The sequence below is a fragment of the Vipera berus genome (assembly GCF_964194415.1).
Source record: "Vipera berus genome assembly, chromosome: 2".
In the NCBI taxonomy this organism is placed as follows: domain Eukaryota; kingdom Metazoa; phylum Chordata; class Lepidosauria; order Squamata; family Viperidae; genus Vipera; species Vipera berus.
Genome location: NC_138203.1, coordinates 145,221,459 through 145,235,024, shown reverse-complemented (window position 1 = coordinate 145,235,024; position 13,566 = coordinate 145,221,459). Strand labels below are relative to the sequence as shown.

General features: G+C 41.2%; 1 protein-coding gene across 3 annotated transcripts in view; it reads right to left on the bottom strand.

Annotated features, from left to right (window-relative positions):
* Positions 1–13,328, bottom strand: part of CRLF3 (cytokine receptor like factor 3) — a 54,061-nt gene extending 40,733 nt beyond the window's left edge. For all 3 annotated transcript variants that reach the window (XR_014025568.1, XR_014025569.1, XM_081320913.1), the window contains exon 1: positions 13,176–13,328. Coding sequence is in view for 1 of the 3 variants with exons in the window: in XM_081320913.1 (XP_081177039.1) it covers positions 13,176–13,292 (117 nt within the window). In the remaining 2 variants the exon portion in view is untranslated. The remainder of the gene's footprint in view (positions 1–13,175) is intronic.
* Positions 13,329–13,566: the final 238 nt, after the last annotated feature.

Below are 13,566 nucleotides of genomic sequence, written 5' to 3'. Positions count from 1 at the left end.
CATCATGCCAGGCCATGGTTTACTGAAGCAAGCCACAGAAACTAATACAACCTAGGTCTCGAATTAGGCAATTTGTACCATTGCAGAAGTTGTTGAATTGCAACTCCCAACATCCCTCACTACTGGCTAGGGTTGTTCTAAGATAGGGGTGTCAAACTGCCAGTCCACAGGCCGAATTTCATAATGCTGAAACCACGCTCATCCCAGCTCTGGCAATGGGGAAAAAGTCGCAATACGTAGCAACACGGTGAGTTTGACACCCCTGTTCTAAGATGCAGTTTAACAACTTCTGTAGTGCCATGCTTTAAGCCAGGAGTCTCCAAACATGGCAACTTCAAGACTCAGGGACTTCATCTCCCAGAATTCCCCATCCAACAAGTCTTAAAATTGCCAAGTTTGGAGATCTTCCACTTTAAGCTATAAATCATGGTTTATAAATCACTACAGTGTTACTTGGTTGCAAAAAAAACCCTCCAAATAAATCACATTCTTGCTTGGCATGATGCCTGATTCCAGATGTTTCTCTTCTCAATATTAACTCAAGAAGAAAACAGATAATGCAGATTAAGAAACAGCAGGAAATGAATTCCAAGAAGAATACTTTAATTTCAAAACAGGTAATTCTGAAGTAATTTTTCACTGTTGTTTGGAAAACATCTTCCAGAAAGAATGTTTACCCTGAAGTCAGTTCCAGGATCCCACACTCGCATTTATATCCAGTCTAGCAAGGCCACATTCCCATGACATATAAACCACAGGAACAGGTTATTATGCATAGCTCATTGACCAGAGTTAGCCTTGAACTCAGTACAGCTGCAATGTCAGATGAAACCAGAACTGAAACCTCCAAGAAAGCAATGCTTCAAAGTCCAACTTCTGCATAACTAAAAAAGGGGCCATTTTAAAACTCATGTTAACCTTCAAGTCTAATTAATGGACCACACTCAGCTGGGGAAGGGGAGGGAAAGATGGTGGCCCAAATATCGGCCTTCACTCTTTTCTGTGGTGTAGTATCTGATGCCAAAACAATCTAAAAGAGTTCATACTGTGAGACTAGGCTGAAGCTGCCATACCTAAAGATGAAGCAGACATATAAGCAGAGTGTATGCCAAAAAATTGAGGCCTTTGAACTATGGTGCTGGAGAAGACTGCGAGTCCCTTGGACTGCAAGGCGATCAAACTGGTCAGTCCTAGAGGAGATCAACCCTGACTGCTCTTTAGAAGGCCAGATCCTGAAGCTGAAACTCGAATACTTTGGCCACCTAATGAGAAGGAAGGACTCACTGGAGAAGAGCCTAATGCTGGGAAAGATTGAGGGCAAGAGAAGAAGGGGACGACAGAGAATGAGGTGGCTGGATGGAGTCACTGAAGCAGTAGGCGTGAGCTTAAATGGACTCCAGAAGATGGTAGAGGACAGGAACATTGTCCATAGGGTCGCGATGGGTCGGACACGACTTTGCAACTAACAGCAACAACAAAAATTAGGAGGTAGATAAGAGGCAGATAGATAAGAAGGAACCAATCCATTAAGGAAACAAAGGGAAAATGTCACCTGAACCAGACAAAAGAAGTTGGGCCTGAGCAAGATGGGAAATTCCCTCCCCAAATCCAAACAACAGCTAACAAGACTTGAAAATCAAGGCAAGTGTAGCTACCAATCTTGAAAATCAACAAAGTGAGGACTTTGGGGGATAGAAGGCATCCTGAAGCTTAGCCCGCTCTTGGAGTCATCTTTGGATCGCAGCTTGGTGGCTTCCATCCTTCTGGCTAATACCTAGTTGAGAAGGACACAGGTAAGTGTGGATGAGTGTATGTGTGCATGTCAGAAAGAGCAAATGTACATTGCAACCAGTAAAGTTTTGCTGTTATTTTAAATTCACTAGGTCTCCTTCTATTCCAAAAATTGAGTTGTGCCTCAGTGTTAGGTTCAAAGTGATTCAAATGTGGCTATTGACCCCTGTGAGTGTGCAAGTGAGTGACCATAAACCAAACCCAGGAGTGCGTGTAACAATAGCTTGCACTATATATCTGAAAATTAGTCAGTTTTATTTCCCTTTTTTCCAGCTATTTATCTATGGACCTTAGGTGAGAAAAGGCCATAATGCAGAAAGAATACAGATTAAGCTTCTTTTCTAACCATTTGGAACTTCAGCAGCATGTTGTGTTGCTATCACTAAATCACTCATCATTTATCCACACCTCAAAGAGGCTGGCTGGGGAATTCTGGGAGTTGAAGTCCACAGGTCTTAAAGTTACCAAGATTGGACACCCCAGCTAGAGGATCTATGTGGGGCTCTGGATAAAAGGGGGAAAAAACCATACTGGAATGTAATAAAGTGTCCTGCAACCTGCAAAGTTTTCATATATCTGTTTTTTAATTGAAAAAAAACCTAAAACAAAGTCAGTGTGTGCACAGAACCGGATGTGTGCAAAGGCAGGGTGTTGTCGGCACTATTTAATCCATTTTTTAAAATTCTGATTAGGAAGGAAATAAACATAAACAGTTACAAGGGGGGAAAAGCTTATCACAATGAAAAGCTAAGCAAAGCTAACCAAAAGTAGCTTCTTGATCTCTTTAAGTTCTAACAAACAACACAGGATGCGCTACATTGGTCAGGTTATTATGCAAAGCTGACTTCCTCTTTATGTCACATTTGTAGGCCTTTGTAGTCCCTGTGCAGTTAAGTTTTGTTATTTCAAGTCTTCATGACCAAAAGAAGGAAGTATATGCCTCCGTACATTGAAAAGGACCCACAGTGCTGGCAGGAAAGATCAAATAATCACGTTCTCTTTTTTAAAAAGCTCTTTTAAGTCTTGAACATGAGACTATGAAACGGGTGCTGGGAAGGGTGGACATTACAGCCTTGGGGGGGACTCACTGGTGACTTAGGTATGGATTACACGGATGTAATTCTTCACACTGTGGTGGATTACCTTGGGGAGCACCTGCTGCCGGCATCGGCTTCCCATCGTCCTGTGCGCGCCCACAGGGAGGGCCTCCTTAGGGTCCCGCCGGTTAGAGATTGCCAGCGGGTGATTCCCAGGGGGAGGGCGTTCTCTGTGGGTGCGCCCGCCCTTTGGAACGAACTGCCGATGGAGCTTCGGACTGCCCCCGACCTTGGCTCGTTTCGCCGGGACTTAAAAACCTGGTTGTTTGAATTGTCTGGCCTGGACTGAGGGATATTAAATTTTAAATTATATTAATTAAATCAAATCAAATTAAATTAATTTTAAAATTTTAATTTTTACTGTTATTATTAATTGTGGGCTTGTACTAATTTAATTTCATTTTATTCTCTTTTTGTACTGTTTTAACTGCCCTGTAAACCGCCCTGAGTCCTTCGGGAATAGGGCGGTATATAAATTCAACTAATAATAAATAAATAAATAAATAACAAAAGCTACAATAGTATGGCCATGCATGACAGCGGGGTTCTGTAGGAATGGGAGAGAAAAGTACAGTTAGGTTTCTTTCCTCTCTAATTGCTATCAATTCCTGTCCCATCAGCAGAAGACATTATAGCAGGAGCCAGTTGTTATCGGAGCAAGTCTGAGGATGCAGGAATTAGCTGCAATGAACTGGACTACAATGCAGAGATAGGGCTAAAGCTGCATGGAGGAAGGGCAACCAAAGTTACGGTAGCAATTAATCAGCACCTTATTGAATTACAACATTAACATCCAAAAACACATGTATCTGTTCAGGTACATATTCTTCATAGGGGGGGCCTGGTGGTCTATAGGTGAAGACGCTGGTGTTGTCAACCAGAAGGTTGGCAGTTTGAGACCTGAGTGCTGCGTAACCGGTGCGAGCTTCCGTTACTTGCCACAGCTCTTGCCAACCTAGCAGTTCGAAAGCATGCAAATGTGAGTAGATGAATAGGTACCACTTCAGTGGGAAGCTAACAGCATTCCGTGTGCTTGGGGATATAGACATGCTGGCCACAGGATGACAGAAGCATTTTTGGACAATGTCGCTTCCCTTGGTTAGGAAATGAAGATGAGCAGGGCCCCCTAGAGTCGGACATAACTGGACAAGGGAAACCTTTATTGTTACTCTTCACAGATGACAAGATAATGATTAAGAACAGGATGTCAATTCGCATCATGGAAAAAACTCTTTGTAAGTAGCCAGAATTGGGACAGATCACATTTATAAACATTCTAACATCCTCAAGTTTACTCAGATTTTTCACCTTCTGCTTACAATTTTTTTAAAAAAATGTCCTGACACAATTGATTAAAACATTTCTTAATTAATAATGGAGGCTAAATGTGAAGTACCAGTGGACTTTTTTGTGTTTTTGCAGTTATGCTAAGACAAAATATATGTGCAATTTTTAAACTGAAGATCCAGAATTTCATCTGCCCTTAACCCCAACCTTGGTCAATCAGTTGGTAAAATTATAAAAGATAAAAGTTCTATGAGTCAAGACTGACTCCTGGCGATTTCATACACGCATTCATCTAATTTTCTGGCAGTGGTAAAGAAATTAATTGTTTTCAATGTTTTCTCTGATTTAACTTTCTGGGCTATCTGTAGCCTTGAAATTCCTCAGTGATTTTCCATTCGAGTACAAACCAGTCTGATAGAAAATATGATACTGTAATTTTTTTCTGTAGACAGATTAGCTTAGATTGAAAGGATATGCTCACACCATACTTTGAAATACAAACAGAGCCTTATTACTGAAATGTAGACATGGATAAACACGTAGTCCTTGACTGATGACCACAACTGAGCCCAGTTGTTAAGTGAATTTTGCTGTATTTTACAACCTTTCTTGCCACAGTTGTTAAGTGAATCACCGTAGTTATTCAGTTAGCAACATGGTTGTTAAGTGAATCTGCCTTCCCCACTGACTTTGCTTGTCAGAAGGTTGCAAAAGGTGATCATGTGACCTTGTGACATTGCAACAGTCATGAACCAGTTCCCAAGTGTCTGAATTTTGTTCATGTGACCATGGGGAAGCTACAATGGTAAGTGAAAAACAGTCATAAGCCAGTTTTTTTCAGTGCCCTTGTAACTTTGAATGGTACTAAATTAACTGTTGTAAGTTGTAAGCCGCCCTGAGTCTTCGGAGAAGGGCGGGATATAAATGGAATTAAAATAAAATAAAAATAAATAAATAAGTCGAGGACTATCTGAAATGACCATAAGAAACTTTTTCAGTGACTGCAAGCCGATGGGGGATGCCAGAAAGGCTAAGGCTATCTGCAGGCACAGTATGCATTCTGATACTGATCTTGAAATAAAAGTACTAACTGTCCTATAATGTTCTATAGAACAAAACAGAATGGGCTCATTAGCCAGGGATGAGACTTATTGAAAATCATTTATTAAATCAGCCTTCCTTAGTCTGGTGTCCTCAATATGTATTGGGGCTACAAACTGTCAGCAAGCACAGCCCATCTCTTTTCTAAAAATTCAGGCAAAATTAAGGCAAAGCATTTTTTTTTACATAGAAGCTGATAACTCTATTTCCTTCCCCTTAGAAAAAAATCAGCACAGAAGCACGTAGCAATAATGAATTTATATGAAAAACAGATTGTATCACTGCCCTCTCCTAGATCAGAACAACTTCATATACAGTCATGGCCGAAATTGTTGGCACCCCAGAAATTTTTCCAGAAAATCAAGTATTTCTCACAGAAAAATATTGCAGGAACACATGTTTTGCTATACACAGGTTTATTCCCTTTGTGTGTATTGGAACACAACAAAAAAGGGAGGAAAAAAAGCAAATTGGACATAATGTCAAACAAAACTCCAAAAATGGGCTGGACAAAATTATTGGCACCCTTTCAAAATTGTGGGTAAACAAGATTGTTTCAAGCATGTGATGCTCCTTTAAACTCACCTGGGGCAAGTAACAGGTGTGGGCAATATAAAAATCACACCTGAAAGCAGATAAAAAGGAGAGAAGTTCACTTAGTCTTTGCATTTTCTGTCTGTGTGTGCCACGCTAAGCATGGACAACAGAAAGAGGAGAAGAGAACTGTCTGAGGACTTGAGAACCAAAATTGTGGACAAATATCAACAATCTCAAGGTTACAAGTCCATCTCCAGAGATCTAGATTTGCCTTTGTCCACAGTGCGCAACATTATTAAGAAGTTTGCAACCCATGGCACTGTAGCGAATCTCCCTGGTCATGGACAGAAGAGAAAAATTGATGAAAGGTTGCAACGCAGGATAGTCCGGATGGTGGATAAGCAGCCCCAAACAAGTTCCAAAGGAATGCAAGCTGTCCTGCAGGCTCAGGGAGCATCAGTGTCAGCGCAAACTATCCGCCGACATTTAAATGAAATGAAACGCTATGGCAGGAGACCCAGGAGGACCCCACTGCTGACACAGAGACATAAAAAAGCAAGATTACAGTTTGCCAAAATGTACTTGAGTAAGCCAAAATCCTTCTGGGAAAATGTCTTGTGGACAGATGAGACCAAGATAGAGCTTTTTGGTAAAGCACATCATTCTACTGTTTACCGAAAACGAAATGAGGCCTACAAAGAAAAGAACACAGTACCTACAGTGAAATATGGTGGAGGTTCAATGATGTTTTGGGGTTGTTTTGCTGCCTCTGGCACTGGGTGCCTTGAATGTGTGCAAGGCATCATGAAATCTGAGGATTACCAAAGGATTTTGGGTCGCACTGTAGAGCCCAGTGTCAGAAAGCTGGGTTTGCATCCGAGATCTTGGGTCTTCCAGCAGGACAATGACCCCAAACATACGTCAAAAGGCACCTGGAAATGGATGGCAAGAAAGCGCTGGAGAGTTCTTAAGTGGCCAGCAATGAGTCCAGATCTGAATCCCATTGAACACCTGTGGAGAGATCTTAAAATTGCTGTTGGGAAAAGGCGCCCTTCCAATAAGAGAGACCTGGAGCAGTTTGCAAAGGAAGAGTGGTCCAAAATTCCGGGTGAGAGGTGTAAGAAGCTTATTGATGGTTATAGGAAGCGACTGATTTCAGTTATTTTTTCCAAAGGGTGTGCAACCAAATATTAAGTTAAGGGTGCCAATAATTTTGTCCAGCCCATTTTTGGAGTTTTGTTTGACATTATGTCCAATTTCCTTTTTTCCTCCCTTTTTTTGTTGTGTTCCAATACACACAAAGGGAATAAACTTGTGTATAGCAAAACATGTGTTCCTGCAATACTTTTCTGTGAGAAATACTTGATTTTCTGGAAAAATTTCTGGGGTGCCAACAATTTCGGCCATGACTGTATCACTGAGCACAGACTTTCTATTTTACTCGCCCGTGCAGATCGCAAAGGCTATCAGAAGCGCAATCTGTGCTGAAGTTTATGCCATGACACTACTACACAGAACATGAGAACCCTTCTCAAAATCAGTGCAGTTTGCATTTTGAAAACGTACGATGGGTACAACCACAAAACCAGCGTAGTGGAGAAGTGGGGAACAATTAATCATAAAATGATTGCAGTTGGAAATGGTGCAGCCAACCGGAAATATTCCACTTGTTAACCTCTGCTTTGCACACAGAAAAGCCAGGCCGACAGAAAGAAAGGAGGGGAAAAAACCCGTCTGGTTCACACATTTACTTATTGTTATGGTTAAAATCTGAACTGGGACTCATATTCAAGCTCCAATCTTCTCTCCTAGGCCAACCTTATTGGTTGTAGTAGGCTAGCCACTAATAGGATAAGGAAGATGCCCATACAAACTATCCAAGTTCCTGCAGAAATGGCAGAATACAGCTCTAACAAATTAATAATATTTATGGCATACATGTCCCATCTAGCCTCTGAAAGTTTAAGGCAGCCATCATAAAAAAAGGACATCCTCAAATTTTATTCTCACAGTAACCACTTTATGAATAGATTGGACTACAGGAAGTCCTCACTTACCAACTGCCTTGTTTAGTGACCGTTCAAAGTCACAATGATGTAAAGAATGCTTTGCAACCAATCCTCACGTTTATGACTGTCGCAGTGTCCCATGATGATGATTGCCACTTCTCAACCAGCATGCATTTATGCCCATTGTAGCATCCCGCAATCACGACTGCAGTTTGCATGTTTCCCAGCCACTTTGCAACACTGCAGAACATTGAAGTAAGTTCCTAAGTTGTAGCCATATGTTTTAACGAACGTTGTGAGTCATTTTAATGACCAAATGGGAAATGATTTTGTAAATCCATGACGGTCACATGACTTTCTACTTAGTGATTGCAGCGCTTAAAGATCTGGTCCCAACTGTGATCATTAAGTGAGGACTACCTGTATACATTATCTCTTAGCTCCAAATCACTCTATCAGCTCCATAACTGAGCGGGGATACACACACACACACACAATAAATTTGGATTGCTGACAAAGAATTAAAGGGAGACTGATATAGCAATCCAAATTTTTATATATATATATATATATATATATATATATATATATATATACACATACATACATATAAGGGACGCGGTGGCTCAGTGGATTAGGATGCTGAGCTTGTCAATCAGAAGGTTGGCAGTTTGGCGGGTCGAATCCCGAGTGCCGCGTAACAGAGTGAGCACCTGTTACTCGTCCCAGCTTCTGCCAACCTAGCAGTTCGAAAGCACGTAAAAACGCAAGTAGAAAAATAGGGACCACTACGGTGGGAAGGTAACAGTGTTCTGTGCACCTTTGGTGTCTAGTCATGCCAGCCACATGACCACGGAGACATCCTCGGACAAGCGCTGGCTCTTCGGCTTTGAAACGGAGATGAGCACCGGCCCCTAGAGTTGGAAACGACTAGCACGCATGTGCGGGGGAACCTTTACCTTTACATACATGCATGCATACATACATACATACATACATATATATATATATATATATATATATATATATATATATATATATATATATATATATATATAAATTTGGATTGCTATATCAGTCTCCCTTTAATTCTTTGTCAGCAATCCAAATTTGTGTGTGTGTGTGTGTGTGTGTGTGTGTGTGTGTGTTTGTGTTTGTGTGTACTTAGCCTACTGATATTGAATAAACTTGAATTGGCACAGTTCATACACAACTCATATAGGGCAGTTCATATAACATTTTGCATAGGGTTTGACTAAGAAGATAAGAAATAGTGTTTTGAAATGTAGTGTGTGTATGTGTGTGTGTGTTTGATTCCCAGGCAATTGATATGTAATTTGGCTTTTAGTGGAATACAAACTGAATATGAGTCAGCAGTGTAATGCAGTTATTTTTAACAGTATTATGTAGTCCTAAAGGCACTGGTTAAGGAAATAATAATTCCACTGTATTCCATATTAATTAGGCTGCATTTAGAACACTGGGCACAACATTTAAGGACAGTGAGAGCTGAAATACATTCAAAGTAAAACCACCAAGATGCTGAGAGTCTGGAAAAGCTCTAAGGGAAACAATGGAAATAGCTAAACATATTTATTTCATAAAATGAGAAGATAATGGGCGAATATTGTAGTAATTTATAAATATCTGAAGGACATCACAGAAGACACAGCTGAGTCAAACAAGAACCTCTGGATAAAAATTATAGGAAAGCAGATTTCAGTTGCCACAAAGAAAGGGGGGGGGTAACCTATTTTCCAAAGCACCCAAAGGCAAGACAAGAAACAACAGATGGAAACTAATCAAAGAGAGATCCAGCCTAGAACTAAGGAAAAATTTCCTGACAGTGAGAAGAATCAATCAACAGAACAGCTTGTCTTCAGAAATTGTGGGTGCTCCATCACTGAAGGCTTCAGCTTGAGCAGGTGGTTGGATTAGAAGACCTCCAAGGTCCCTTCCAACTCTGATATTCTATTCAGTTAAACGTTAGGGGGGGGAACTAACAATAAGAGCCATAGGCAGAACAGATTACCTGAAGAGCTAATAAGGTATTTCATTGGAGATAATTAAGATGAAGCTGATAAGGATATTTAGAAGCATTAGTCACACTGGAGACACTTTAGGCAGCAGACGATGGGACTAATTTTGAGGATCTTCCAACTCCATGACGCAGAACAGAGGAAGAGAAGGAAATACTCATTTCTCTTGAAGTACCAGCCACTTTTTAGCTTCCCTCCCCAAACAGGCAGCCATCCATCATGCTATATAAAATAACCCATCTAGTTGTCTTCATAAGAACTGTAAGTTTAAGTATGGGTGTCTCGGCAAGATGTTTTCCTCCCAGCTGTATATATAAATTTTAATATCTTTTAGTTTGTATTAGCAAAATATGGAGACTAGCATCTTACATGGATATTTAACATTTGACCAAAGAAGGGAGTAAATAGACTTTAGGGTGATACAGATTTTCATGGTTCAAAGCCAAACATAGAGTAACACAAGAATATATGATACCTCTTGACTCTTTAATGTCTTAAATAACATCTAAGGAATGATTATGATTAAAGCTATCTTGGCTTTAATGAATATGCATGTAGCTTGAACATGACTATACCATGTTATTAACTGACAACTTGAATGATACAGTAAATGCTAAATTCATGACTCATAGAGTCTGAACTGTAATGTATGAATCTTGGCATTAATACTGAAGACTGAAAATGTTTGTGTTTGACTGTGAGAAGTGTTTGCCCAGAAATAAGACCCGGCCTTATATATTTTTTTTGCCTCCAAAAAAGGCACAAGGTTTTATTTTATAGGGATGTCTTATTTTTCCCACTGACTCACCTTGCGACAGCAGCATTGACAACCCCGTCTAGTAGGAGCCTGCGTGGCTGCCAGCCCACTTCTGTGGCCGCTCCCATCGCCCCTGGCCTGTTTCATCAGTAGAAGCCTTCAGGAAAGACCTCTGCAGCCGAGAACAGAGCCCCGGGTTGATGCGTGCATCGCCCCTGGCCTCCGTTTCACCAGCAGAGTCCTGCAAAAAAAGTTCTCTGCTGGCAAAATGGAGGCTAAGGAAGATGCGCACAACAACTCAGGGCTCCATTCTCAGCTGCAGAGGCCTTTCCTGAAGGCCTCTGCTGGCAAAACAGAAGCTGAGGGAGACGCGTGGAAGTGGTGGCCGCAAAAGCAGTGGGCCGGCGGCGGCCACATGGGCTCCTGCTTGATGGAACTGTTGGTGCCGCCATCGCAAGGCTTGTGTTGGGGCATGAGAGGCCTGGCTACATGGGCCCCGAGGTAAGCGGGTGCATGGGGCAGCTACACTCCCACCCCCACCTGCCTCACCTCATCTTACCTCACCTCATGGAGGTGGCACCGTGAACAACCAGATGGAGTGGGCAGGCGGCCAGCTGCATAGATTCTTAACTAGGGCTTATTTGGGGGGGGGTAGAGCTTATAGTAGGCGCATGTGTAAAAATCAAGCTACAGTTATTTTTCAGATAGGTCTTATTTTCGTGGAAACACAGTAGTTATATAATTCAAAAATATGCTCAAAAATATACAAAAACATGCAAAGTCAAAATTACTCCAAGTACATGGTTTGTGTATGAAAACATGGAAATGTTGGTAGAAAGGCAGTGGTATGTGGTCTGTTCTAGAGAATAAATGTTAAAGAAGCAAAAGTGGCTTTTATATGCTTCAATAAGTTCTGTTTTATAGCAGGGAAAATTGGAAGCTGTGGGAATAGGTTTCTTAACAAGTCTGCTCTAAAACAAGAAGAGTAAGATTGAATTAATGATAGGGTGCTGAATGAATGTGGATTGAATTCCACATGAAAAAGCACCTTAAGATGTTTCATCAGACAAAATGAATGAAAATCAAATTGTAAAACAAATATATGAAAGAAATGCAAATTTCTTGTAAGGGAGAGACTGAGAAACTCTTGATTGATGTGAGAAGTTTTAAAAACTTAAAAAATGTTTACTGTATTGTCTGATGTTTGTGTACCTATACATAAAGTGAAAGTATGCACACAGTATTTTGTAATACCGTATGAGTTAATCCTAATAGAGAAATCATCTTAATACAAACTATGGAATTTTTAACTGATTTGCATTTTTCTCTTCATAAAACTACATCAATTGCACCCGGAAATCACACTGCAACAAAAATCAATATACAGATAGTCCTCGACTTAAGACTACAATTTAACCCAAAATTTCCTTTTCTAAGTAAGTCCATTTGTAAGTGATTATTGCCCCATTTTACGACTTTTCTTGCCATAGTTGTTAAGTGAATGAGTGCTGTAGTTAAGTTAGTAACATGGTTGTTAAATGAACATGGCTTCTTCACTGACTTTGTCAGAAGATTGCAAAAAGTGATCATATGAACACAGGACACTATAACCCTCATAAATATGAGCCAGTTGTCAAGAGTCCAAATTTTGATCACGTGACATGCTGTAACAGTGGTAAGTGTGAAAAATGATAAGTCACTTTTTGCAGTGCTGTTGTAACTTTGAACAATCACTAAATGAATGGCTGTAAGTTGAGGACTTACCTGTGTAAGTAATTTATTTGAAAATATAAAAGCAAATATAAATTACAGAGAACGAGGGAGGGGCTCCATTACTGGCAACTTCAATGGAGATTGGTGTTGCTTGGAATTGTCTGTTTCATTTAATATGATCCCTCCACATCATTCATTCTGCAATGCTCCCTTGCACAAACTTACCTAAAAGGCTTGTAGCATTTGCAAGTTCCCATTTCAGCCCACAAATAAAAACGAGAGTATATTACCATTTTAGAAATGAGGCAACAGAGATTAGAGCTATTGGTCCTACTACTTCTTGCCAGCATAACAAGCAATACTTCCATCTATTATGAGATAACGCTTCTGCATTCCCAGCCCACTCCTTTGGACCCAAACTTGCTTCAAATTGTAACAGACAGCAGTTCACTTTCTAAAATTACACTGAATTTCCCTTTCTGTGTCAAGCAGCCACTACTACACACGGAGAAAAGAAGCAATACTTAGATAAGCTCCCTGCAAACTAGCTCGTAAAGAAGCAGAACGGAAGGGGCAAGGCAATTTACGCTTTATACTCGGTTGAACGCCGTGCCATTCTGGCAATCTTTCTGCAGAGGGAGTCTAAAGCTGCCTTCGGATCGAGTAAAATGCCGCAGCGCTTGCAAACTGAACAGGGAGCCCGCTATTCCCAGCTTAGAGGAGACCAATGCATTGCAGAAGAACGTACATTCCTCAGGTTCCCCACACATCCGCTCTCTACACCCTCATCGCTGCAAGACGAGGCTCCAGGCGGGCGCCGGCGGAATCACGCCCGCATCGTTACCTGCTGGCGAGCCAGGTGCAGTCCTTTTAGGCGTTGCTGCAGCTCACGGCAGTAGGTACGAGCCGCCTCGATGCTCTCGTGCGCTTCCTGCAACAACGCCTCCAGCTCCAGCTCCATTTCCCCCGACGACAACCCACTGCCACTCGGCAGCGAAGAGTGGCAGGCCTCCACTCGGCCAAGCCCACTATTGGCAGTAGCTTCACAACCGGAAGCGAAGAACATCCGGGCATTTCAATCGTGGAAGAACAGGAAGAGGGGCAGTCTCTCCGAGGTTCTACACTCGTGCTGCGAATTCGTACTTGATATTTTTATTTTGGGAATTATCACCGATTCCAATTACCTGATTCTGAAGAATAAGTGAAGACTATAATCCATAGCTGTTTTCTTTACT